This window comes from Nannobrachium achirus, assembly GCF_963921795.1.
Source record: "Nannobrachium achirus genome assembly, chromosome: 15".
Taxonomy (NCBI): domain Eukaryota; kingdom Metazoa; phylum Chordata; class Actinopteri; order Myctophiformes; family Myctophidae; genus Nannobrachium; species Nannobrachium achirus.
In genome coordinates this window covers 14,561,476-14,586,136 of record NC_137822.1, presented here as the reverse complement: position 1 = coordinate 14,586,136, position 24,661 = coordinate 14,561,476, and the positions used below count along the sequence as shown (strand labels likewise).

The window sequence follows — 24,661 nt, the reverse complement described above, 5'->3', positions numbered from 1 at the left end:
CTGAGAGTGTTCCATTTTGAGAGTTAAGGCTAATATACCCAGCAAGCCAAATGACGCCATGATGACGTTATAGCGTCCTCTGGTGACTCCGGAGACGTTCAGAACTAGGCCAGATCACAGCCCATATGGGGATGATCTTGACGTCATTACCAGGACGTCATATGGACTATAGGATTATTGTTATTGTTTGTAATGTTTGTTGAAATATGAGCATATAAGCTTATATTCTGGGACATATCTGACTAATTATGATATTTATCCGGCCTCGATCGGACCCTCTCTGATTAATCCAGGACGTCTGTTTTTGTGAGCAGGATTTATGTTGGTTGAAATCAGGTGATATTCTAGGCCAGATCTGACTAGTCATGGTTTGACTTGATCTGGCCCCAATCCAGACGTCACTGATTGGTCCAGGTCCTGACTGTGTTTGCCGAGATTGTTGTTGTCAGGTGGAAATGTTGTACAGCAGGGGTCTTCAACGTTTTCAGGCCGGGGACCCCCAAACTGATGGGGAGATGGAGCAGGGACCCCCTACCACCTCGTAGGGTGGTGGGGGGGGGGGGGGGGGGGGTCGGGGCTACGACATATTTTTTTATTTTAAACATGTACAAGTTACAGCGAGCAGGGTGGGCCGTACCACTACCATTTCTAAACATACTAGGCCTACTTATTAACTGAGAACCAATGTCAATAATATCAACAATCTGTCAATTGCATAGTAATCATGTATTCAAGCTATTCAAAATGGATAGAATCAAAAAAAAAATTTTTACATAAATGTGAAGAAAAAAAAATGAAATCTTTTTTTTTTTTTTTTTTTTTTAAGCAATAATTTCGCGGACCCCCTGCAGTACCTCCGCGGACCCCCTAGGGGTCGCGGACCCCCTGTTGAAGACCCCTGTTGTACAGTATGTCCAAAACCTTCCTGTTTTGTTATTATTTTTAAAAACATTTTAAATAGTGGAGATAGCCGATCGGCTATTTTCACTACTTTCACAGATCTTGTGCATCTGCTATTTTCACTACTTTTGTGCAACACTTTTGAATAATGAAGTAGGGCTTTAATTTACCAGAAAAACATAGACATTTGAAACTTGTAGATAAAAGGTTTTCTGTATGACAGTGACAATATGCTCCTTTTCTGATGGGGGTCCGTGGCCAAATACATATCAATTTGGGGGTCCTTAGCATACAAAAGTTTGAGAAGCTCTGGGTTAGAGGGCCCTTTTCTCTGCTCGACCCAGGGCTCAGGACAGTTGACCTGGTTGCCCCCCCGTGTTCTAGCCTAGTAAACTAGCCTGGTTTACGAGGCTACCCGTGTTCTGGTTGTCCTGTAGCTCATCATTGGAAGAAACCTCGTGTTCAGTTATCCATTGAGACAATGTGGTGGGCGATAGGGTCTGCATTTCTCATTCATGTGAAATAAATCTAATCATGAGCCACATTTTCATAAAAAAATGAGCTGGAGTAACGCAGGAAATTAATATGAATGTAACAAATGAAGTTGTTATTCTTTTATGCAAAAGTAACATCATACTGAACAAGCCATATTGAATGACCTATCCCTGACAAATTGTTGATCAAGTGATTTTAGGCTCACATTGCCCCCCAGTGGTGTAATACTATATTGAAACAGAAAATGTAAACTCAAACTCAAGTCTACAAATAAGTCTAAAAATAAATGGGTGGTATTTATTTGAGAAAACAAGAAGAATAAATATACAATAACGTTTTAGCTACATATGACACAGAAAAGAAACCCCTGATCCTTCAACACAAAACCATAACAACCTGTCAGCTATAAGGGTCAGGGAGGGTGTCACTTTACTCCTCTATTGTCCTCACACAAAGACCTCTCCTCCCATCTCAACCCTACAGACAAACAGTAGGAAGTCATCAGTGGGCGGTGGATGGACCTGTGTGTGCAAGGGGCTGGGAGATAGGACTTCAAATCGATATCGCCATTATTTCAAACCTTTGCCTCGCTTACGATTTAATAACATGTCGTCACTGTCGGTAATAAACCTCCCCATTAAACTTTTTTTTGTAAATAAACTTCTGACTTGATCATACCAGTACTGTGTCACACAAAAGTTGCAGATCTACAAACTTGATCTGCTACTTTTGATATTTTTGAATTCTGAAAAGCAATAGTTTTGGACATACTGTATGAGGTTTCCACCCGACAGAGACGATGTAGTGAAAATAACAGATCTACAAGCTCATAACGTGTCCTGTTCCGTCGCGATGCGTTGTGAGCTTGTAGATTGTTATTTTCGGTGAAGAGATTTGATGTAGAGGGAAAAAGGGACTAAGTATAGAACAATGCTCCTTAGGGGACCATGCACGATCAACAGGTTTTAGTGGGGTTTTAGTGGGGTAGAAACGATATAAGTAGTCCATCTGCAGTGGTTGGAAATGGTCTCCCTAATCTTTGAGAAATGTCTCGTTGGTTCATCTACTGTTTGACAAGTAGTACTGTCTCAAGCTCATAAGAGCAACATGACAAACAGCGATTCTGTCTTGACTGAGTTGAAGAAATGTGGTCCTTCGTGGACAAATTAACAGTAATGTGTGTGTGTGTGTGTGTGTGTGTGTGTGTGTGTGTGTGTGTGTGTGCGTGTGTGTGTGTGTGTGTGTGTGCGCGTGTATGCGTGTGTGCGTGTGTGCACATGAGAGAGAGACACATTGAGAGAGAGATGGGAGAAGGAGGACGTTATGTCTCCACCCTGTTGCCTGTCATTGTTATTTTGCTATGGCAGCGCCTGTCAGGAAAGAGGCACCGGGGAATTGTGTTTGTCTCAGCAAGGCTGTGTGCGTCCGTGCGTGTGTGTCCGTGCGTGTACAGTATGTGTGTGTGTGTGGGTGCGTGTGCACGCAAAAGAGTGAGAGAGTTAATTTGAGTTCCCGAGGTGGAAAAAGCTTTGTGTGCATGTTGTGCATCCGTGCACGTGAAATGAGCGAGTGTGTACATACATGGGTGTGTGTAACATTATGTCCTTCTGTGGCCTCTCACCCCGAATAGATACTGGGGTGTGGAGCGTGGGAGAGAAAGGGTTATGACACACACACACACACACACACACACACACACACACACACACACACACACACACACATACACACACACACACACACACACACACACACACACACACACACACACACACACACACACACACAGTAATATTTTGGTCATTTTTCCTCTGTTAGCCTCTCATGTTTCTACACAAATGGTTTATAATCTATCTATGAATATTTCACTCAGCCATTTGCATCATGACACATTCAATTGATGGATATGCAGCTTTGACATTATGGAAATAACCGCTTGATGGACGATGTGACAAAAAGTCCATCATGTTAGAAGAAACAGAGAACAAGACCTGGAAAGAAATAGATGCATTTTTATGATGCTTGATCTGATTGATTACTGCAGTGTCTCTCAAACCTTTTAATTTCAAGGACCCCCATAACTCTCTAAGTTACAGACCTGTATTTCCTTGAAGCTTGAAGGTCTCTGGACCCCACTTTGAGAAGAACGACAGGATTATAGCTTGATAACAATATTATTATGATCAATATAATGCTGGTGTCAAAACTAACCAGATGCTATTTAGCAAGCAGACCATTACTCAAGCTGTGAGTACTACTTGATGTTGAATGTATCTGTCCCATTTTAATTGGTACTGTACACACTGTAGAATAAAGTATGATCTTTGAAAACTGGTTAGAAAAACAGCAGTCTTGAGTGTTATACCTAGCACTTCAGCATTTAGAAAGATAGACAGTGACCTCTGCTGGTGACTGTAGGAAGTAAAAGAAGAAATTCCACAGTGGTGATACAGTATTGTACATAATATTCATATAACCAATGTGATACATGGCCATGTAAAATGTTTCTGTTCAAAGATTGCAGGTACAGCAGGTAATCATCATTTGGCCTGTCATAGTTATTGTGGTTAACATGATCATCTTTATCATTGTGAATATAATTCTCTTTGTTTATTTCATGTTGCAACTACATGCAGGCTGTTCAGTATTTACATTTATTACACATTTATATTGATTACTCATTAGGTTATCAGCAACACACCTCTGTGTCCCTCAAAGACAGAGAATATTTCTGTTCGTAAGCAAGCAATCAGTTTATCATATTCATTGATACCCAAAAGGGTATCCTTTAAAAACTGCAATCTGCACGTTTCATATCCTCTTCATAATGGAGAGAGAGAGAGGTAATGACAACTTCAACACCTTCGATTCGAACCCTGGTCTCCCGTGTGTGTGTCTGTGGGTAGTCTCTCAAGAACAGCCTAACTGAGCTTGAGTTGCTTGACGATGGCTAGCCAGGATGGTCTGTGGTTGACCAGACATCTGCCGCTCAGTCAAGAGCCAGTGTTGAAATTTCTCAAAGAAAGAGATAAGTAGCACTGCAGATGTGCTACTTATTCTATTCATATTGTTAGGAAATCTTTCACTGGAAATAGGACGCGAGACATCTTGGATTGGAGATATATATATTTTTTCACTTTTCCCAATGGGGATTGGTGAAACCTACCCCAATATAGTGATGATGCACTGACATCATGGTATCGAGGTCATAGATGACTGACGTCATAGACTCGTAACAAGTCTGACATCCACATACCTGTAAGAAGCCACACCATAATGAGACCCCGTCTGATTTCTTTCTTAATACCGCTGAGACTTATAGGCCTATACTTAAAATATATTAATTGGGCTTTAATGGCAGTAGAGTTTACATGAGAAGGATGCAGCTGCTCTTTGAGTGTGCCTTGTTATGCCATCAATAACCGTTAAGCAGAAAAAGATCTATATCAGTCCCCCGTGGCAGTCATTTTCTCCTCACCTCCATCGATGAAGAGATAAAGGGAGCGGGGAGGGAGGGAGAGAGAGAGAGAGAGAGAGAGAGAGAGAGAGAGAGAGAGAGAGAGAGAGAGAGAGAGAGAGAGAGAGAGAGAGAGAGAGAGAGAGAGAGAGAGAGAGAGAGAGAGAGAGAGAAACGGAGGGATGGAAGGAATGAGCGGAGGCGTCTCCTTGTCTTTCTGGAGGGCGCTTAATCATTTTAAATCTCACCCCAGAGCCATGGTGTTTGTCTGCCTGATCTTGAGAACGAGACAAGGTTGATGGTCATGAGGCTGCTTGTGCTTATACACACATGCACATGCACATGCACACGCACACGCACACGTGTGTGCACTTACACACACACACACACACACACACACACACACACACACACACACACACACACACACACACACACACACATCCACCAACTACCTATATCTACTGTCAATAGATCGATAGATAGATAGATAGTTTATTACATTAATTCATTTCATATGGAGCATTTGAACAGACCAAAAAAGGGGTAGGCTGAAGCCAATGGCTTATTGTGTCTACCCTTTTCACATTGATGTTATATCACATATACATACATACCAATATATGATCACAACATATCATTATCCACTACAATAGATGGATAGATAGATAGATAGATAGATAGATAGATAGATAGATAGATACATAGATAGATACATAGATAGATACATAGACGTTATTAATTGTGCATGGTGAAAATCAGTGGACTCATCAACTCCCCACATCCGTAGGTGTGCGTGTGTGTGTTTGGCTGTCAGCCTGTTGACACCTGGGTGGGACACACGGCGCACAGTGTGAGGGTGAGGTGACAGTGATGGACATTGGGGCTGCAGTGTGAGGGTGAGGTGACAGTGATGGACATTGGGGCTGGGTGGTCATCTGATTAAACCCGTTCATCATGACCTTTGCTGTCACAGACATGTGTCTCACTGACGACTGGTTCAGGAAATCACTAATAGGCAGTGGTGTGAAGTAACTAAGTACATGTATTCGAGTAGTACAATTTTGAGGTATTTTTTTACTTTACTGGAGTATTTCCAAAATGTCTATACTTTACTTTACTTCTACTCCATTACATCTCAGAGTCAAATATTGTACTTTTACTCCACTACAATTATTTGAACTTTAATTACAAGTTACTTTGTATATTTGTATTACTATTACAAAACATGCATTAACCACTTTAACCAAATAGCCGATCGGCTTTTAGAACACTTGTGAAATGGGACATTCTGCATAATGAGTACTTGATGCAGATACTTTTGTACTTTTACTGAAGCACATTTTGAATAACTTTCCTTTTTAATGAATATTTCAAAATTATCTATCTATAAATGCGAGAAGTCTCTGCGTGTGTGTTTGTAATCCGCGTATCTCGAGAACCGTTCGTCCCACCGGCTTCAGATTCGGCACGCGCGTTCCCCGCCGCGGCATGGAGTGCAGTGCCGGGCCTCGACCCGACCCGACGCGCGGTTTTCCCTAACCGGCGCGAAACGTTCGGAATCTCCTTATGCGGAAATCGGCGCAAAATCGGCGCAAGCGCTGACTCATTGTGACATCACTGCAGTGCCGGGCGCAAGCACTGAGTCATTGTGACATCACTGCAGGCAGATACAGGGGCCTAGCCTCGACCCGACAGACTGAGATCTCCATATATGGGCATATGGGCAGATACAGAGATCTCCATATATGGGCAATACAGGGGCCTTGCCTCGACCCGACAGATATCTCCGTATATGGGCATAAAAGGGACACAGACAGATATATCTCCGTATATGGGCATAAAAGGGACACAGACAGATATATGGGCATAAAAGGGACACAGACTGAGATCTCCATGACAGATATCTCCGTATATGGGCATAAAAGGGACACAGACTGATACAGAGAATGGGCATATGGGCAGATACAGAGATCTCCATATATGGGCATATGGGCATAAAATGGACGCAGATATATGGGCATAAAAGGGACACAGACTGAGATCTCCATATATGGGCATATGGGCAGATACAGAGATCTCCATATATGGGCATATGGGCATAAAATATGGACACAGATAGAGTATATGGGCATAAAAGGGACACAGACAGATACAGAGATCTCCATATAATGGGGTTTGCATTAAAGGGTGGGGCATTCATTCCCTATTTACATCGTTCCCGAGTTGGCCAGGTCGCAAACTCCATATATGGGCATAAATGGGCACAGGCAAACAGATGGTCAAACCAGGTCCTACAGAGATCTCCATATATGTCAGAAAATGGACGTAGACAGACATATCTCTCCATATATGGGCATAAATGGACACACGCAAACAGATGGTCAAAACGGATCCTATGACAACAGGTATAATGGGGTTTGCATTAAAGGGCGGGGCATTCATTCCCTATTTACATTGTTCCCGAGTTGGCCAGGTGAGCTTCTAGTAATAAATAAAAGGAAAAGGCCGATCTACAAGCTAACAACGCGACGCATCACACTTTGTTGGAATTGGAGACCACCTCCAACCTCTGCAGATGTGTTAGTTATAAACCTCTCATCTCCATATATTAACTTTTGTGTTTCTACTATAGTATGCGTCACACGACAAAAGCATCAAAAGTAGCAGATCCACAAGCTCGAAATGCAGCACAAAGCAACACATGTGAGCATGTAGATCTGCTGCTTTTGCTATTTTTGAAAGTAACAGTTTTGGACATTTGGAGGTTTCCACCCGACGAGATTATATTGTATGTATTGACATACTCAATATTGGTTATTCATTCAAATAAAGTTCTGGTTGCAGTTGTAGATCTGAGAGTGCAGACAGTGTAGACAGTACTGTAACAGGAAAAACTAATATACAGATCAGATTACTTTTAAGACAATATCTTTTATATTATATCTATATATTAATGATGTACTACAGACATAGCCCGCTGATGTATTGATTTCGTGTTTTTTGGTGATTCATGCCAATGTCTCTCTGTCTTTCAGATTACGCTGAAGAACTCCGATTTTATCTCATTCACATGACAGAGGTAAGATGCACACACATCTTGCGTGCACGTGTGTGTGTGTGTGTGTGCGTGTGTGTTGTGTGTGTGTGTGTGTGTGTGTGTGTGCGTGCCTGCGCATTTGTGCATGTGACTTTATGCATTTAAGTCAGCACAGATTGATTACACTGAATGGGTGTGTATGAGAGAGAGAGAGAGAGAGAGAGAGAGAGAGAGAGAGAGAGAGAGAGAGAGAGAGAGAGAGAGAGAGAGAGAGAGAGAGAGAGAGAGAGAGAGAGAGAGAGAGAGAGAGAGAGAGAGAGAGAGAGAGAGAGAGAGAGAGAGAGAGAGAGTCTAATGTGTGTTCATTGTGTGTGTGTGTGTGTGAGCCGGAGGGGTCATTGTCTCTGGTGGAAATCACATTACGGGGCAGACACTCAGACTAGCAGAAAGCAAGCCATAATGAAAATGTCTTCTCTGTCTTTTTGCTTTTCCTCTGCCTCGGTCCTGCCTCTTGGTCCGTGTCATTGGATGTCACGCTTCTTTAACATAACACACACATGCACATCCAATTTCACACCCTTATATATTATGCATGAAGACAAGAACATTTCCTTAGGGATGATAAGAACAATCGATTCAATCGCAGGAGAGAAAGTATAGCCAAAAGATGGCAAAAAATGCAGTGCAGCTCTTCTGTTTTGAAAAAGTGAGGAAAAACAACGACAGCAAAGTGCTCTGTTACTTTGTAGACGTGTCACATTTCGGGCACACTGTGAGCTTGTTGATCTGCTATTTTCATTGTGTTGAACTCAAAACGATCTTCCTTCCTACACACCTCTTTTGGGACGACTGCGTTTGACATCATGTTTTGTCTATTTAATTGTAAAGCACATTGAGCAACGTTCATTCGCTGATATACTGTACAAATAGAGATGATCAAATGAATATATTATTTTACAATCTCACCTCATCTCCCTTCGACCTAGCGATATATCTAGTAACAATCTGTTGCTTTTGAACTCTAAAAATGTCTCACGCCTTCATCGTCCACCGTTGAACAACTCCACTTGAGAGTACCTGTCGGGCAGAAACCTCGTATCTCCAAGTTTCAAATTCGTATGTTTTTTTTTTGCAAAGAAATTCCCTGCTTCATCATAAAAGGCCGTCGCATAAAAGTAGTGAAAACAGCCGATCTACAAGCACACACAACGCCTCACGGTGTGAGGCGTTGTGTTTAAATCATTTTTAAAACGATAAATACAAAACAAACGGTTTTGGACATGCAAGGTTTCCACCCGACAACGACGATATCCTATAATTTCCTCTCATGCCAATATTATTCTGGGAAATGTACTGCCTAACCTCATTAGCAGCTTATGAATCTTTAAAAGGGACCTTCTTTTCCTGAGAAAGCCCAGGTGAAAAGAGCCAGGCTGGAGGGAGGCGGATGGAAAAGGCTCAAATATATTCAGTGTCCAATTATCATAGTTATAAATGGCAACACTTGATGTGAGGCTGAGTTGTAGAGATTTGGTGTTCAGGGGATGGATGGACCAGCGGTACATCGTCAGACTGGGTGGGGCTGCTCTGCTCTATAAAGTTGTTTGCATTGGTGTAACGTAACTAAGTACATTTTACTCAAGTACAAGTTTGATTTTTACTTTATTGGAGTATACAGTTTTCAGTACTTTTACTTCTACTCCACCACAAGCAGGGGGCCGGTTGTCCGGATTTAAAATGAAGCACAAAACTGAAAGTTCCTATGACAAAACTGAAAGTTCCTATGATTGGTCGCTAGTTGCGCTGTTCTGGTACCAGAAGCAACATGTTCTCCATATAGGATTCCATTTATTTCCCCCATTTGATTTTCTTACCTTAATAAATATTGTCATAAATACTTTATGGTTCCTGTTGCTAGTTTAAAGCCTCGTTTCAATCACCATGATATGCGTTTTGTGAAAATATGGTTCAATTTATGTAATAATTGATGTTAAAGCAGGGTATGCTGTAGGAGGGGCTTGTGGTCATAGGCTTGTGATGATTCTTCTTTGTGCTTTATTTTTGGCAAGCTCAACACCACATTCTACCAAGTATCCCTGCGGTTGCACGTGACACCCTCGGCAAGATATAACTTCCGCTTGGTTCCAAGATTTCTAGCGGAAGTGCTGCATTTAACGGACGTTACGTCACACAGTGTGGTCTTTTTACATTGCCCAGTGAAAAGAATACAACTTCCGGGAAAATTCAGCCCCACCTCCTAGAACGGTCTCTGCCTCATATCTTGACCAGGCTTTTCTCTTCGGAGATGAGTAAGCCTGGCTACGCGAGGCTAGGCTACGCGAGGCTACACTTACAAGGGCCAAAAAAAGCGTAATTTCCACACCATAGAAACCAATGGCTTCCCACCGTTCATATTTTTTAATAACTAAAATACCACAACTCAAATATTGTACTTTTACTCCACTGCAATGATTTTAAACTTTAGTTAATAGTTACTTTTTAGAGATGGATTTTTATTACTAAACCACTTAAGGTCTACAGATAGTTTGGCTATTTTCAAATAGCCGATCTACGGATCAGAAGTGAGCTTGTAGATCTGCTACTTTCAAAAGATTTTTTAATACATTTTGAACATTGTCAATCTGGGTGGGACTCTTGGGCTCTTTAAAGTTGTTTGCAGCAGAGAACAATTATATCTGTAAAAAAAAATCCACGATATGATAACGATTATCGGCCCATCCCTACTGCGCTCTTAAAACCCACTGGTCCGATCCCCTGCCTTTCACCTTCACATGTGCACTAGTTGTACCATCATCCATCATGGGAGAGACACCTGTCACTGGTTTAGGTCATTCCATACCTGCGGGAGCAAACGGTAGCCGCCACAAACCCTGACATATTTTTAGACCGTCCAAAGGTTACATGCAAGCGGTGGAAGAAGTACCGGTACTTCAATCGTTTACTTACTAAGTAAAAAGGTAACAATACCACAATATAAGAATAATACTCTGTTACACAAGTGAAAGCTGAAAGGCCTGTGGTAAAAAATCTGACTTAAGTACAACGAGCGAAAGTAGTGAACGTACCGCACTGAAAAATAAAAGTACTCGAACATTTCTACATTTTGTCTAGCTTTTTCAAAAGTAGCCTGTCTTTAACGGTATTAAGTTAATGATAATCAAAATCTACAAAGTACTTTGTAACTAAACTTTTAACAAATTACAATCAAATAATTGCTGTGGAGTAAAATGTATAATATTTGCCTCCGAGATGCAGTGGAGTAGAAGCATGGATATACCCAAGCTAAGTCAAAATACCTCAATATGTTACTTATAGTAATTGAGTACTTAGTTTCTGTCCACCGCTGCTCTTTAGCTTCTTCCTCTGCCATCTTCTGTCATTATATTCTCTTTCTCCTCTGCAGTCCCCTCCTCTATTGACAAAGTGTACCAGACCATAAATTATTCACATTGATCTCTGGCTAAGTAGCCACTAAAATCTCTGTGAGTGTCCATGTAATGTCTCACAGATGACACCTGATGTGCTGTGGTCGGTTGAGATGGAGAGTGTTGCTGTTACTGCAGTGGTGGAAAAAGTACTGCACATAAAAGTATCAATACCGCAATATAGAAATATTCTGTTAGGGTGCCCTCACACCAAAATACCTAGAGTGGAATCTGCCAATGCATTTCAATGAGAATGAAGCTTTTTTTTGCAGAAATGCTCTACTAGCAAAAAACGCTCCATTCTCATTGAAATGCATTGGCAGATTCTACTCTAGGTATTTTGGTGTGAGGGCACCCTTAGGGTGCCCTCACACCAAAATACCTATGAGAGTGGAATCCGCTTTCCGCCAATGCATTTCAATGATAAGGGAGCGTTTTTTGCAGAAATCCTCTGCTGGCATGAAACCGCTTCACTCTCATTGAAATGCATTGGCGGAACACGGATTCCACTCTCATAGGTATTTTGGTGTGAGGGCACCCTTACATGGAAAAAGTCCGGAATTAAAAATGTACTTGAGTAAAAATATAAAAGTGTTGGTATCAAAATATACTCAAAGTACCAAAAGTAAAAGTATTTGAAAATAGCAGATATACAAACTCACTACGCATTGCGATGCAACTAGTTGTGTGCTTGTAGCAGTACTTTTCAACACTGGCTGTAAGGCAGATGAACCTTGTCTGTCCATTTGTTTTCATAAATGAATGAAGGCCATTCACTGAAAAGTAACCGTATTTTTTGACACGCAAGGTTTCTGCCTGACAGTGACGCTATTTTGGTTTCATTTATGGAGCTATATACTGATCCGTCCAATATGCTCTGTATCTGTTAGTCCTTTCCCCTTTTATACTGATGACATCGCCGATCGCTTTTGATTTTGCAGGTGAAATATAAGAAAAGTCATCCCGTATAATGAGTGCTGGTGGTGTACTGTACTGTATGTGTTGAACTGTTTGCAGTATGTATACATTTGATAGTTCACCCCCTCCCCTTAAGGCTCTGTCAAGAAAGAAATAACGTACACATTTTCAGAGTTTTATTTAAACCAAAGTTTCACTCCTTTCCTTCCATCCTGTGCCCGGGTCCCTCCGCCCAGAGCTCTGTTATTCCCTGTCTGCTCTTACCCTTCTCTCCTCTTTACCGGAGGTCAGTTTATTTTAGCAATTTTAGCTCAAAAGGGACCACGTCTGACCCAGATTCACATCTGAGCAGCAGAAGGGGTGTTTGGAAAGTCAAGTGTGCGTGGGGGGATGTGTGAGGAGAAGATAAGAGAGAGGCTGAGCAACGGAAGCAGGTATCACAGTTAAATAAAACGTAGACACCAAAGGCACGGTGATATTTATTTCTTTTCAACCTCTTGGAGTGTCAACATCATGGGGAACCTAGCGGACCGGGCCAGGCCTAAGCGGAAGTCAGATTCTCTTCAGAAGTGCCTGCTCTCGGACTATGGAGATGTGAGTGTCACGGATTAACTCATTTAGAATGGGTACGGCAGTATCGTGTATCATTATTATATGCTTTAACTGTTGAAAAATAGCAGATATACAAGCTCACCACGCGGCACCGAGTGCCGCGCTGCGAGCTTGTAGATCTGCTATTTTGACCCGATTCTATAAGTGTCTTTTGAATGTTTCTATGTTAGCAATCTGGCCAGCCATTGTCAAAGAAAAGGTCCTTTTCACTTAACTGGAGCTCAGTTAGTCTGTTCTTGAGAGACTACTGTGTCAGTGGTTCTCAAATCTTTTCATGTCAAGGACCCCCAGACTGATATTTATTTGGCCACGGACCCTCATCTCAAAATATTTAGTTCCAGGGACCACCCAGAAGCAAAATTTGAGTTACAAAAGTTTGCTTTAAAAATACATATATTCAAAGAATTGCACACATTTTCACGACTTTTTCAAAAATAGCAGATCTACAAGCTTGCAGCGCGGCGCGCTGTGAGCTTGTATATCTGCTATTTTTCACTGGTTAAAGCATTCAATAATTCTAGGCCTAAATGGGATTAACCACTGTACTCTGAAAATGTGCTGTCGCTCAAGTGTTATATCTATTGGATTTATCAGTGGTGGAAAGTATGCTATGCACTTATGCTGAAGTTATGTACTTTTGTGCCATGTTGTGCAAGGTGCTTTTACTTACAGTACTTTACTTTAAGTGCTTTTACTTACTTTTAGTGTCAATACAAAAATGTCAATACTTTATTACTTCTACTCCTATACATGTAAGAGGCAACTATTGTACTTTTTGATCCACTACAATCATTTGACGTTAGTACAATACAGTACTTTTAATTGTTAATACCAATCACATATATTAAACACTTAAGCTCTATTTAATACTTGAGCTAGTAGATTGGATAACATTTCTGAGAGGATTGAGTAGTTTTACTTAAGTACTTAAGTAGTATTGGTTTTGTAGATGTTATGAATTGTCAACACTGGGCTCATTATTAAAAATGATTTTATTATTAGAACATCGTCAAATCTGCAGGATTTAAAACTAATAATAAAAAACTGTATTTTTTTGCAATCTTATAGGAACTTAATATTTGTAAATGATCTACCAAGCTAAGTAACAAAAGAGAATGTCATCAAAATATTTTAACTGTAGAGCAAGGGTCCTCAACAGGGGGTCCTTCAAATCTTTGTGTGATAGAAACCCTTTTTCCCTTTTATATTAACCACTTGAACCCTATGGTCCATATTCTGAGAACTTTAGCCAAAAATAGCAGATCTACAAGCTCACAACGCCTCGCAGCGCGAGGCGTTGTGAGCTTGTAGATCGGCTATTTTTTGGCAAAGAGGTTTGGTGTAGAGGGGAAAAAGAGCAGACCAAGTACAGAGTGAAAGGTCAAGTTTATTAAGTATTGACAGTTCAAGTGGTTAAATATCTGAAAATACAAATTGACATGAATCCAAAATACACTGATGATTGTGCTGTCAAACGATGAAACTACATGGAATCTATGAGAAGGTTGTGGGGGTCCCCGTTTCGTCTCTCTCTCAACTAAGGGGTCCTTGGCCTGAAAACGTTGAAGACCCCTGCTGTAGAGTATTCTTCATACAGTAAGTGAATATAGAGCATCTTATTTATTGACTTCTGTCTCTGCTGTGTAATCTCGTCAGTGGTGTGCATTACCATATAATTGACACAATGCAATCAGCACAGATAACTAAGGAATCAGGAATAATGACCTCTCACCAACGCACAGCGGTAATCATGACTAATGCTGCTTCCCAAAACTCACCGCATCCTTTTGCACATTTAAATCTCTCGTTATATCTGTTCCTCTCTCCACTGGCCAATGTTCTTAATCAATTCCACTCTTGTTCCCCAGCAAGCCATTGATCATGTTGAGTTCATAGGTGATGAGCTTAATGTCTCAATTATCTTCTGTGCATTGTTTCCTCTGCACTATGAACAGTATGACGAAGAATAGAGGAATATAAAAGATATAGGGGATCAACAGTTGCAGAGCATTGCTCCAATCTAGGTGAATTCACAGGGCTTGTGTGTACTTTGTTATGGAGCCACGCAGAGGGACTTCTGCACCCATGGAAGCTATACTCCGTCCCATGATGGTGTTCTGTGCCGAAAATAGCAGCTCAAAATATACAAGTGCTTGCGAGCTTGTGGATCTGCTATTTTTTGTCACAAAAAATTATAAATAGCAGTCTAAAATCCTAAAGCCTGAAATCAGGCTTTAGGCTTACGATCTTGTCACACATCGAAAACATGTATTCTTCTTGGGAGAGTGTTATTTGCAGGTCGTTCAGTCCGAGTGTATCAAAAATGCACCTCGGTTAAGGCAGCGGAAGCTTGTGATTGGCTGCGCGGAGGTGACGAAAGTCGGTGGGAAGGAGATACACCTAAACCTAACCCTAACCCTAACCTCAGTAACCGTGACACGGGTGATTATCTAACCTGCCGACGCTGGTGAATGTTAACCTGGTGAATGTTAACCTGGTGAATGTTAAACTGGTTGGATCAACAGTGCTTAACCGAGGTGCTTTTTTGATACACTCGGACTGAACGACCTGCAGAAAATACTCTCCCTATTCTTCTTTGCAAGCTCTTGGTACATTAAAAAGGTCCAGTATAGTGTGTGTATGTGTTGTATGTATGATATGCCCTTTTATAGACCTCTGCTTTAGATGTTTCCGCACTTCAACATTGACCACATGAAATAGAGCCTGTCATTCCTGGCTTCAAGTAGTATGTGAGTGATCTGTGCCCAGGGGCCTCTTCCCTGTCAGTGAAACTAGACCACAGCTTCTTTATGGTAGCCATCCATAACGCTGTCCTGGCAGGTCAGGACCATGTACTTCCCCGGTGCTCTGATTGAACCAAGATCTACTTCCCTCTCCCCTCTGGGTTAGGGCACAACTTATGAGTCTGCTTTGCCTCCCTTCGCGCTGCTTTAATATGCTGGCAGTGGACTGTATTGACAGTAGCTATACATCTAAATGTAAGCACTTAAAGACCCCCCTCTCAGCGAGATGATTGCATGGAGATCTACAGCTCCCTACCACTTTCACTGCTGCCTCGGATCTAATGGTGGAAGCATTCTTAGGAGCCATTCTAATCTGTGGTTCATAGCCCTGCCAGGCAGACAGCATACTGGAGCTAAAGGTAATCGACAACACACGTCGTATACTTTGACCCCTGTCTGTCACTGATCATTTTTATTTGTTTTAACCACTTCATCCCTATACCTCATCTGATAGTAAAAATAGCGTGTAGATAGGCAATTGATATTCATGAAAATATTTTAATTTGTTTAATTTGTATCTTTCCAGATAGTAATAGTGGCTTACTTGTTCGAAGAATTAAGTGGGTCACCGCCTCCTAGTAATTCATTTTCAATGAGAGGCGGGCGGCTATTTCAGCCGCACAGCAAAGTTTAGAGGCGGCGAGGCAAGCGGGCGCAGTCCCGTGAAAATCCCCGCGAGCGTGCTCGTTTGTGCATGCGTACGTGGGCGGTGAGAGATGGATTGTGTTCATCTTTGTGAAATACCGTGTGGCGTTTACAAGTGTGTTTGTGTATCACCGTGGCGCGGTCCCCGCAGATCTAAGCGGTAGCCCCTGCGGCAACCGCTGCCCATCTGTAGAGCGCCTTAGTCATCATAACGAAAAGGAACCCCTATTGTATTGCTGCAAGAGCTTGCAAATTCCACACGGAGACCACCACAACTCCTCGATGCCTTCATCAATCATGGTGTAAATATGCATACAGTAGGCCTCTTAAATGAATAAATGAATAACATAACACAAATTCCCCATATCGCATCCCCACAACGCAATAATTGTTACACATTACAATAGCAACTTAATATTCCATTGCGTTCTGGGGAATGTTGGTGCATACTGGGAAATCTACCTGGTCCCTCCTCACTGATAACCATGGAACGACACAAATAAATCAGGAGGGGGGATTCTTGGAGTGCTGCTATTTGAACTCAGGTTGCGTTCTTCTCTTCATCCTTACAAATTGTCGTTGTCGGGTGGAAACCTTGTATGTCCAAAACCGTTCGTTTTTTATAATTAAAAAAAATGTACTAAATAGTGAAAACAGACGGTCTACAAGCACACAACGCCTCGTTGTGTGTTTGTAGATCTGCTGTTTTCACTACTTTTGTGCGGCGGCCTTGTCTGATGAAGCAGGGCTTTACTTTGCGAAAAGAGGTACGAGATTTTTGCCCGACAGTGATACAATATTTCAGTTACACTGTTGAAGTCACCCCTCTCTCTTGATAAAATGCCAGATTGGAGATGTGCATCTCTGGCATGACTTAATTAGTTTAAGATGACTGAAAGTGCACTCCGCCTCTGCACTGCTGATGGGAATAGGGCCAAATTACCATTCATTTTTCCCATAGACCTTTACAAAAATATTGATATTAATTATTTTAAGCCCATAATCAAGCCATATACAGCCCAGGATCCTGGTGAATCATGACCATAAAACCTTTGATTCTGCATGTGAAAACAAATATTTGAATATTTAATTATATGATATACTGTAGGCCTACTACATTTAATAAATATCCTTTGTTTAGCAATGTTAAATTCCCTGTATGTTTAGTTAAATAAAATGTAGGAAACCTGCATATTTATTTTTATACACCACGGTTTAAACAACTTCAGCCCTGGTGGTTAAAGGGCCATTGTGTGTGAATGACAACATGAACATTCATGTTCATATACTGTAGAAATAATGAAACACCACCAACATTGCTGTTTGTATGTTATTTTCTTGAAAGGTAGTGACGGAGTCACAGAGATATTGTATTATTTTGTAGACAGTGAGGCTGAATTTTACAGTTTACTCTACTTGGATATAAAATGGTGTGTCACTCTCCTGTACATCGGAGTATAAATTTACCACATTAACCCTGGCGTCCTCATTTTGGTCATGTAGTGAAAATGTTCAGAAATGTTCCAAACCAAAGAAGTAGCAGAAATACCCGATCTACAAGCTCACAACACGTCTTGATGCAACACATTGCGTGCTTGTATAAATGCCATATGGACTAAATACTGTATAGTTGGGCAGTGGTTCTCAAAGTGGGGTCCAGGGACCCTCATGGTTCCTTTAAGAGGTTCCAAATGGGAGTTTCAGGTCTATAACTCTGAGGCCCCTTTTAGATGAAAACAGGCTTCACTGTAAACGGCTAAGAGCCGTTTAGTTTTCATTTTTTATGTGGTCTTTAGATTAAAACGCAATTTGTCCCTAAACGCGGTAATTTGCATGCCAGGTCGCTAGGTGGCGCATGTCTCCATGACTGCACTGCCCAAGTTCCGTTCTACTTTCTAGCAGCCAGCAAAGAAGTCCTCCTCAGTCAGTCACAGTGTTGCCAGACGTACGATAATTATCGTATTTGTACGATAATTTGACCCTCTGTACGATGTACGATCAATAATTCCAAAAATGCCCAAATGTACGATAATTTCGGCATATCATCAAAAAGAGCGTGAATTCACTATTTTCCCTGGCTGCTGATCTGGGATCTGGTTTGGCTTCTCAAAATAAGCCAGGAAATCAGTCAATCTGACCCTAGATCTGTACTTGGAGGCATTAAAAACACTGGTTGCATCTTTCCAGACCAGTTTCAGGCTTTTATTTGTGTAAGCTCCAAGAAGTTGCCTGCCTCCACACAGCAAATCTGATGCGTTTTTGTCACGCAGGAGTCTAAAACGAGGTCGTTTCTTACACTAAAGACGCATTTTTTGGTGAAATTACGTTTTTACGCGAGTGATTTCTCTTTTTTGGCCGTGTACGATAGTTTCATGTCAAATACGATAATTCTGAGCCTCCGGTACGATAATTCAACATTTCCCATCTGGTAACACTGGTCAGTCAACACAACGCACTGCCGTCACACAGCACAGGCAGACTGGCTGGCTGGCTAACTATAAATGATTAAAAAGTTTGTTCCAGACGGTCGGAACAGACACATGTACCATACACATCCCGGGACTATATTTATTCCTTATGATACGATACAGAAAAAGGCGTTCACTTCACGTTTCGTTTCAACACAGAGGACTGGAGTCAATGCCTTTACTGCAGCTTATGGAGGGGATGATGATGATTACACACAGACGGCGACGAGCTATAGATGTTGGATCGTGTCATGATAAACATTATAGGCTACTGTCGCTATTTTCAGCGTCGGCTATTTTTGCAGTTGTCTGCTATTTTCACAACTTGTGAGCTTGTAGGTCGGCTATTTTCACAACGCACCGCGACGCGTTGTGAGCTTGTAGATCGGCTATTATCACAACGCACCGCGACGCGCTGTGAGCTTGTAGATCGGCTATTTTCACAACGCACCGCGACGCGTTGTTGTGAGCTTGTAGATCGGCTATTTTCAAATAGCTACCGTATAAATTAGGGCTAACGTTAGCAAATAAATGTACTTAATAGTTACTTTACAGTTTACACCACTGGGACAGCCCTAGGACGTCCCACATCTTATCATTTTCAGTGGTTTGCTGCGTTTACGGTATTTAGATGAAAGCGGGAGATACAAAGCGTTTTTACCTTTTCCACTTTCAAAGGGGGGTTCACTTTGTTACGGTTTCACCCCCCGAAGACGCCATTTTCGTCTAAATGACCCCCCACAAACGACTATAAATCATTACGTTTACAGTGAAGTAATAGGGGCCTGAGAGTGCACACATAGAGCCATATGGATTTGGTTCCGTTTGTGCACTCTCACAGTTATGGGGGTCCTTAAAATTAGAAAATGTTTTAGAACAACGTTTTCAGGCCAAGGACCCCTTAGATGAGAGAGAGATGAAGCAGGGACCCCCACAACCTTTTCTTAGATTCCATATAGTTTCATTGTTTGACAGCACAAACATAAATCAGTGTATTTTGGATTCACGTCAATTTGTGTTTTCAGATATTTAACCACATGAACCGTCAGTACTTAATAGACTTGACTTTCACTCTGTACTTAGTCTGCTCTTTCTCCCCTCTACATCAAACCTCTTTGCCGAAAATAGCCGATCTACAAGCTCACAACGCCTCGCAGCGCGAGGCGTTGTGAGCTTGCAGATCTGCTATTGTTGGCTAAAGTTCTCAGAATATGGGCGCTAGGGTTCAAGTGGTTAATACAAACCCCCTGTTGAAGACCTCTGTTTGAGAACCACTGATTTAGGGCTCAAGGTTAAGCATGAGCAGACTCGTGGAACAGCGTGTTGCTTCATCTCGGACACATCCAGGACCCATCATGTGCCTCTCATCTCCCCCAGTGTCTGCAGGAAGACCCTGAGGGTCAGGGGTTCTTCCAGTTCTATGTCTCTTTCTCTTGCATGGCAGCCTGGCGCAGGCACGCCACTGAGGAGCTGCATGCTGGCTGAGAGCCAGACCAAACAAACCAGAAATAGATGAAAGACTGTGGGAAAAAGCCATCAAAATGAGAAGATATCATACGCTCCGTTTTGGAGAATTACTTAAAAAAAAACGATGTGTTTGCTACAATAGTTAAACATGCCTTTTTGTTTTGCCACCAAGATTGCCACTAAGATGACTTTGATGTCATTTCTGAATATTACATCATAAACTTTAAATTAATCGTAGTAATGTGGTGTGATGAAAACTATAAAAAGTGAGTTTTACTGTAGAAAAGTACAGTAAAAATGGTAATTCGACCAGCTGGGAATTACCACAGCATCCGTCATAGTTTTTCACCAGGGTGGAACTGAGGCTTTTCAGTGGTGGAAGAATCAAAAGTATTAATAACACAATTTAGAAATACTTTGTTACGAGTAAAAGTCCTGGATTCAGTACTTACTTGAGTAAAAGTACCGACGCGGTATGGGCATCAGAAATAGTACCCAATGTAAATGCATTCATGAGTTGGTAAATGTGGGTCTGATTTTAACAGCTTTACTGTACAGTATGTCCTAGATTAACCTATAATAATGCATCATAATTCATCATAATGTATATTCATATCTAAATAAAAATAACTAAATCCGTCAAATAATTGTAGTTGAGTTAAAAGTACAATATTTGCCTCTCAGATGTAGTGATAGAAGTCTATATCAAAATGGAAATACTCAAGTAAAAATACCTCAAAACTTTACTTAATTACAGTGCTTGTGTAAATGTACCTTCGACTTAAAGAGTCAGCCCCATACAGTCAATCTCATTAGTCCTTGTTGACCTGTCTCCATTTGCATGGCTTAAGCCAATTAAAAGCCTGCCTCTAAAAGTGAATGTACTTAGAAGTGTGAGCATGTGCTGCAGGCAAATGTCGGCGCTTGTGAGACATAGTAGAGTAGTTGTGGCCGTGTTAGCCTGATTTGTTATCATTAGCATTCATGATTCAAGATCCTGAGTTGTACAGTGGCTGCTCATCTTTAGCCAGCTACTGTACAGATGAAGAGCATTAATGTGACTGCTCACAATAGTGCAGCTACAATGTTTGAGCTTTTAACGACAGGGTATGACAGTTTGTATAACATGGACTTGTATAGGCTCTGGACATGGAAACAGTCACCGAAGCTCTCAATACCATGACATTGGTTGATGATGCTAGCACTGGATAAAATGTGAGTGATCCACAAATAATGACTTATTGATAGAATATAGCAGACTTACTGTACCTGATACATACCGCCTTCAATGTGTTTACCATTTACCATTGTACTGTACATACTACTGTTTATTTTCAGGCAATGTGTTTCAAAAATGATGTAAGCTATATAAATCATTTTTCAATGACAATTTAATGACATCCCTCCCTATATTAAGTATGTCGTTAATCCTTATAGGCAAACACGGTGTTGTGAGCGTATAGATATTTTTGAGCGGTGCCTACCGATCCAACATTTGACAGAGTGGCTATGTGTGTCTCTGTCCATACAGTACTGTATGTCTGTCCGTATGAGCGGCCACCACAGCTGCAGTACCGCTGGGTGACCTACCTTCAAGTGGTGGCGCTGTTGAGCAGCCTAAGGCACCGCTCACTCCCACATGGTGGGATCTTTTATTTCTGCCTATAATAAAACATGGGCAAAATACGGATAACGGGGTTAATATAGCTCTAATATAGCTTTTCAAAAACAAACTAAATACAGACTCACAAAGAAATGCAATAAATATAGTCTAAAATGCCGGCACATTTTGCGTTGTGTATTTCGCACATTCTCTCTTTCGGCAGTATTACATAGCTGTTAACTTGCTAAATTATGCTTATTTTATAATGTGTTATACAACCCATGTGTCAGGTTTGTGTACCCATGTGTACACGATCGCGCAGTGAAGTATATCGTCGTTGTCGGGTGAAAACCTCGTATCTCCAAGTTTCAAATGTGTACCGGTAAGTTCTTTTGTAAAGTAAAGCCCTGCTTCATCGTACAAGGCCGTCGCACAAAAGTAGTGAAAACAGCAGATCTACAAGCACACAGTGCTTGTAGATCGGCTGTTTTCACTAGTTTGAATCATTTTTAAAATGATAAATGCAAAACGAACGATTTTGGACATACAAGGTTTTCACCCGACGACGACGATATAGTATACTAACCCTCGTGTTTTGCGGAGTTGCGCTCTGAAAACAGCCGACCCACAAGCTCTCAACGAATCGCATCTGCGACACGCTGAGGGCTTGCAGGTCTGCTATTTTCAAACCTGCAACACTATCATAGGAAGCATGCAGTCAAGGTGAGCTGTGCATGTTGACAGCAGGTCCACTGCCTCACAACTGGTCGGCCAGATGGCTCAAGGGGAGGGCGTCAACCAGGGAGCACTTTAATCAATCTGATTATGGGGAAATGCGCTCTGTATTTTTAGCCACTCCATGGCAGACCAGTGGCCATTCATTGAATTCTGTCTCATTAGCTATCATGTGCAGGCCTGCCTATCTTGTGGCTGGGTGGATTTTATGAACAGAGAGGAAATCAAGGTAGTTGTCAGTGGTGTAAAAAGTACTTACATTCTTTACTTAAGTAAAAGTATCTATACTGCAATGTATATGTACTACAAGTACAAGTATTCAACATTTACTTGAGTAAATGTTGAAAAGTACAACACTGGTAGTTGTCTCCACCAGGCCGAAAGGCATGGCCAAGACTATGTTTAGTACACGGAGTGTCTGTCCGTCCGTGTGTCCGTCCCCGTCCATCCGTGTGTCTCGCCATCCGTCCATCCGTGTGACCGCGTCTCTCTGTGTGTGTGTCCGTCTGTGAACAGCTCTGTCTGCCCTACAAAGCCAGCTACAAATGAAAAATGTACCGGACTAAAAATGGGTTTAAAAGTGTTTCAACCGGTCAGCCAAATGAGATATATGCCTATACTGTAAGTGATATTACACTGATTGTATATCTGTTCTTGAGGTAATTGTTTATCCCCCATTATCATGAAGGCTAATTTGACCTTTGGGATACACAAATAGGTTGGTGTGGCCAAAAACGTAGTTACTGCACTTTGGCTTTGTGGGCCTGGATGCCAGGTCATTAAACGAAACAGGTGTTTCAGATTGGCTTCCAAGGTTTGCAGCAGTGGCGGCTCCAGGAGGGGGCTAGATGAAGGCTTAGCACCCCCTAAGCCCCCCACCCCACAAACCCAATACTAATGAAAAATAGTTAAGGAATAAATAAATAAAATGTATATGAATATGTGAAAGACAATTGACTGACTTCTATGTAAACCATACTATAAAATCATACTTTTTATGCTGGAAAGCATCTTCAGCCTCACAAAAACCATATACGATCACCTACAGTCCTCAGATTTGGAGCTGGAAACTGCCAATGATCTGGTCTGTTCAGTTATACATAACCTAGGTGCGAGTGAATCACGTTTGTCATATTAGTACTATTCATTATTGTTTGTTGCCAAAATTCATTAGCCCCCGCTCTAAAAAAGCCAGCTCCCCCATAGCCTCCCAAGTCACAATTAGCCGATCGCTATGCCCCTCCTAAAGCCGTCCTCGTCCAATGCCAAGTTAGCAACAGGTTACTAACGCAGCAGACTTGGCAAGCTGCCATGGCGGCGCGCATCGGTGTACCGCTAGTCTGGCTGCTAGATAGAGATGGGATTTATGGTTCTTTGAAGTGAACCGGATCTCTGAGATCCGTTCCTTTCAAAGAGCCGTTCAAAAGACTGGCTCATTTTAGTTACTGGTTACTTTGTAGATTTTGATTATGATTGTAAATCACTTCCACCCAAATAGGCCTGTACATTTTGGCCATTGGATACATTTCTGGCATTTGAAAATAGGTGATCTACAAGCTCACAATGTGTCACGTTGCGATGCATTGTGAGCTTGTAGATCAGCTATTTGCAAATGATTTTTCTACATTTTACTCATTAGAAAACCTGTGAAACAGGACATTCTGCATAATGAGTACGTTCTAATATTGGTACTTTAAGTAGCCTACATTTTGATACCAATACTATTTTACTTTTACTCTAGTAGCCTACATTAATAACATTCCAAACGTGATTGCAGTATTGATATGTTTACCTAAGTAAAGAAATGTAGTACTTTTCCCACCACTGTTCATAGAAAGGAACGGCTCCCTACTGTGAACCGAATCATATCGTTCATTTCAAAGAGCCGTTCAAAAGACTCGATTCGTTCGCGAACGTCCCACCCACTCGCTTCCGTGTCACAAACACTGAAACAAAAACAGAACGGATTGCACTGACCTACACAAACCAACCCACGGGAATAATTTAGGAGCACTTCATGAGAAAATATAACTGGTAACACTTGTGTACTGTATGTTAATCTGACTTTAGT

The 24,661-nt window shown here is 41.5% G+C and overlaps 1 protein-coding gene and 1 long non-coding RNA gene across 3 annotated transcripts in view; one reads left to right on the top strand and one right to left on the bottom strand.

Moving 5' to 3' along the window:
- The window catches only part of LOC308299483, a 711,129-nt gene that overhangs the window by 199,305 nt on the left and 487,163 nt on the right, over positions 1–24,661 (bottom strand). The gene's annotated exons all lie outside the window — the stretch shown is intronic.
- Positions 1–24,661, top strand: part of rgs3a (regulator of G protein signaling 3a) — a gene marked incomplete at its 5' end in the record, with an annotated part of 265,534 nt that overhangs the window by 85,620 nt on the left and 155,253 nt on the right. For both annotated transcript variants that reach the window (XM_080742558.1, XM_080742559.1), the window contains one exon: positions 7,891–7,934. In XM_080742558.1, coding sequence (XP_080598684.1) covers positions 7,891–7,934 — 44 coding nt within the window. The remainder of the gene's footprint in view (positions 1–7,890; positions 7,935–24,661) is intronic.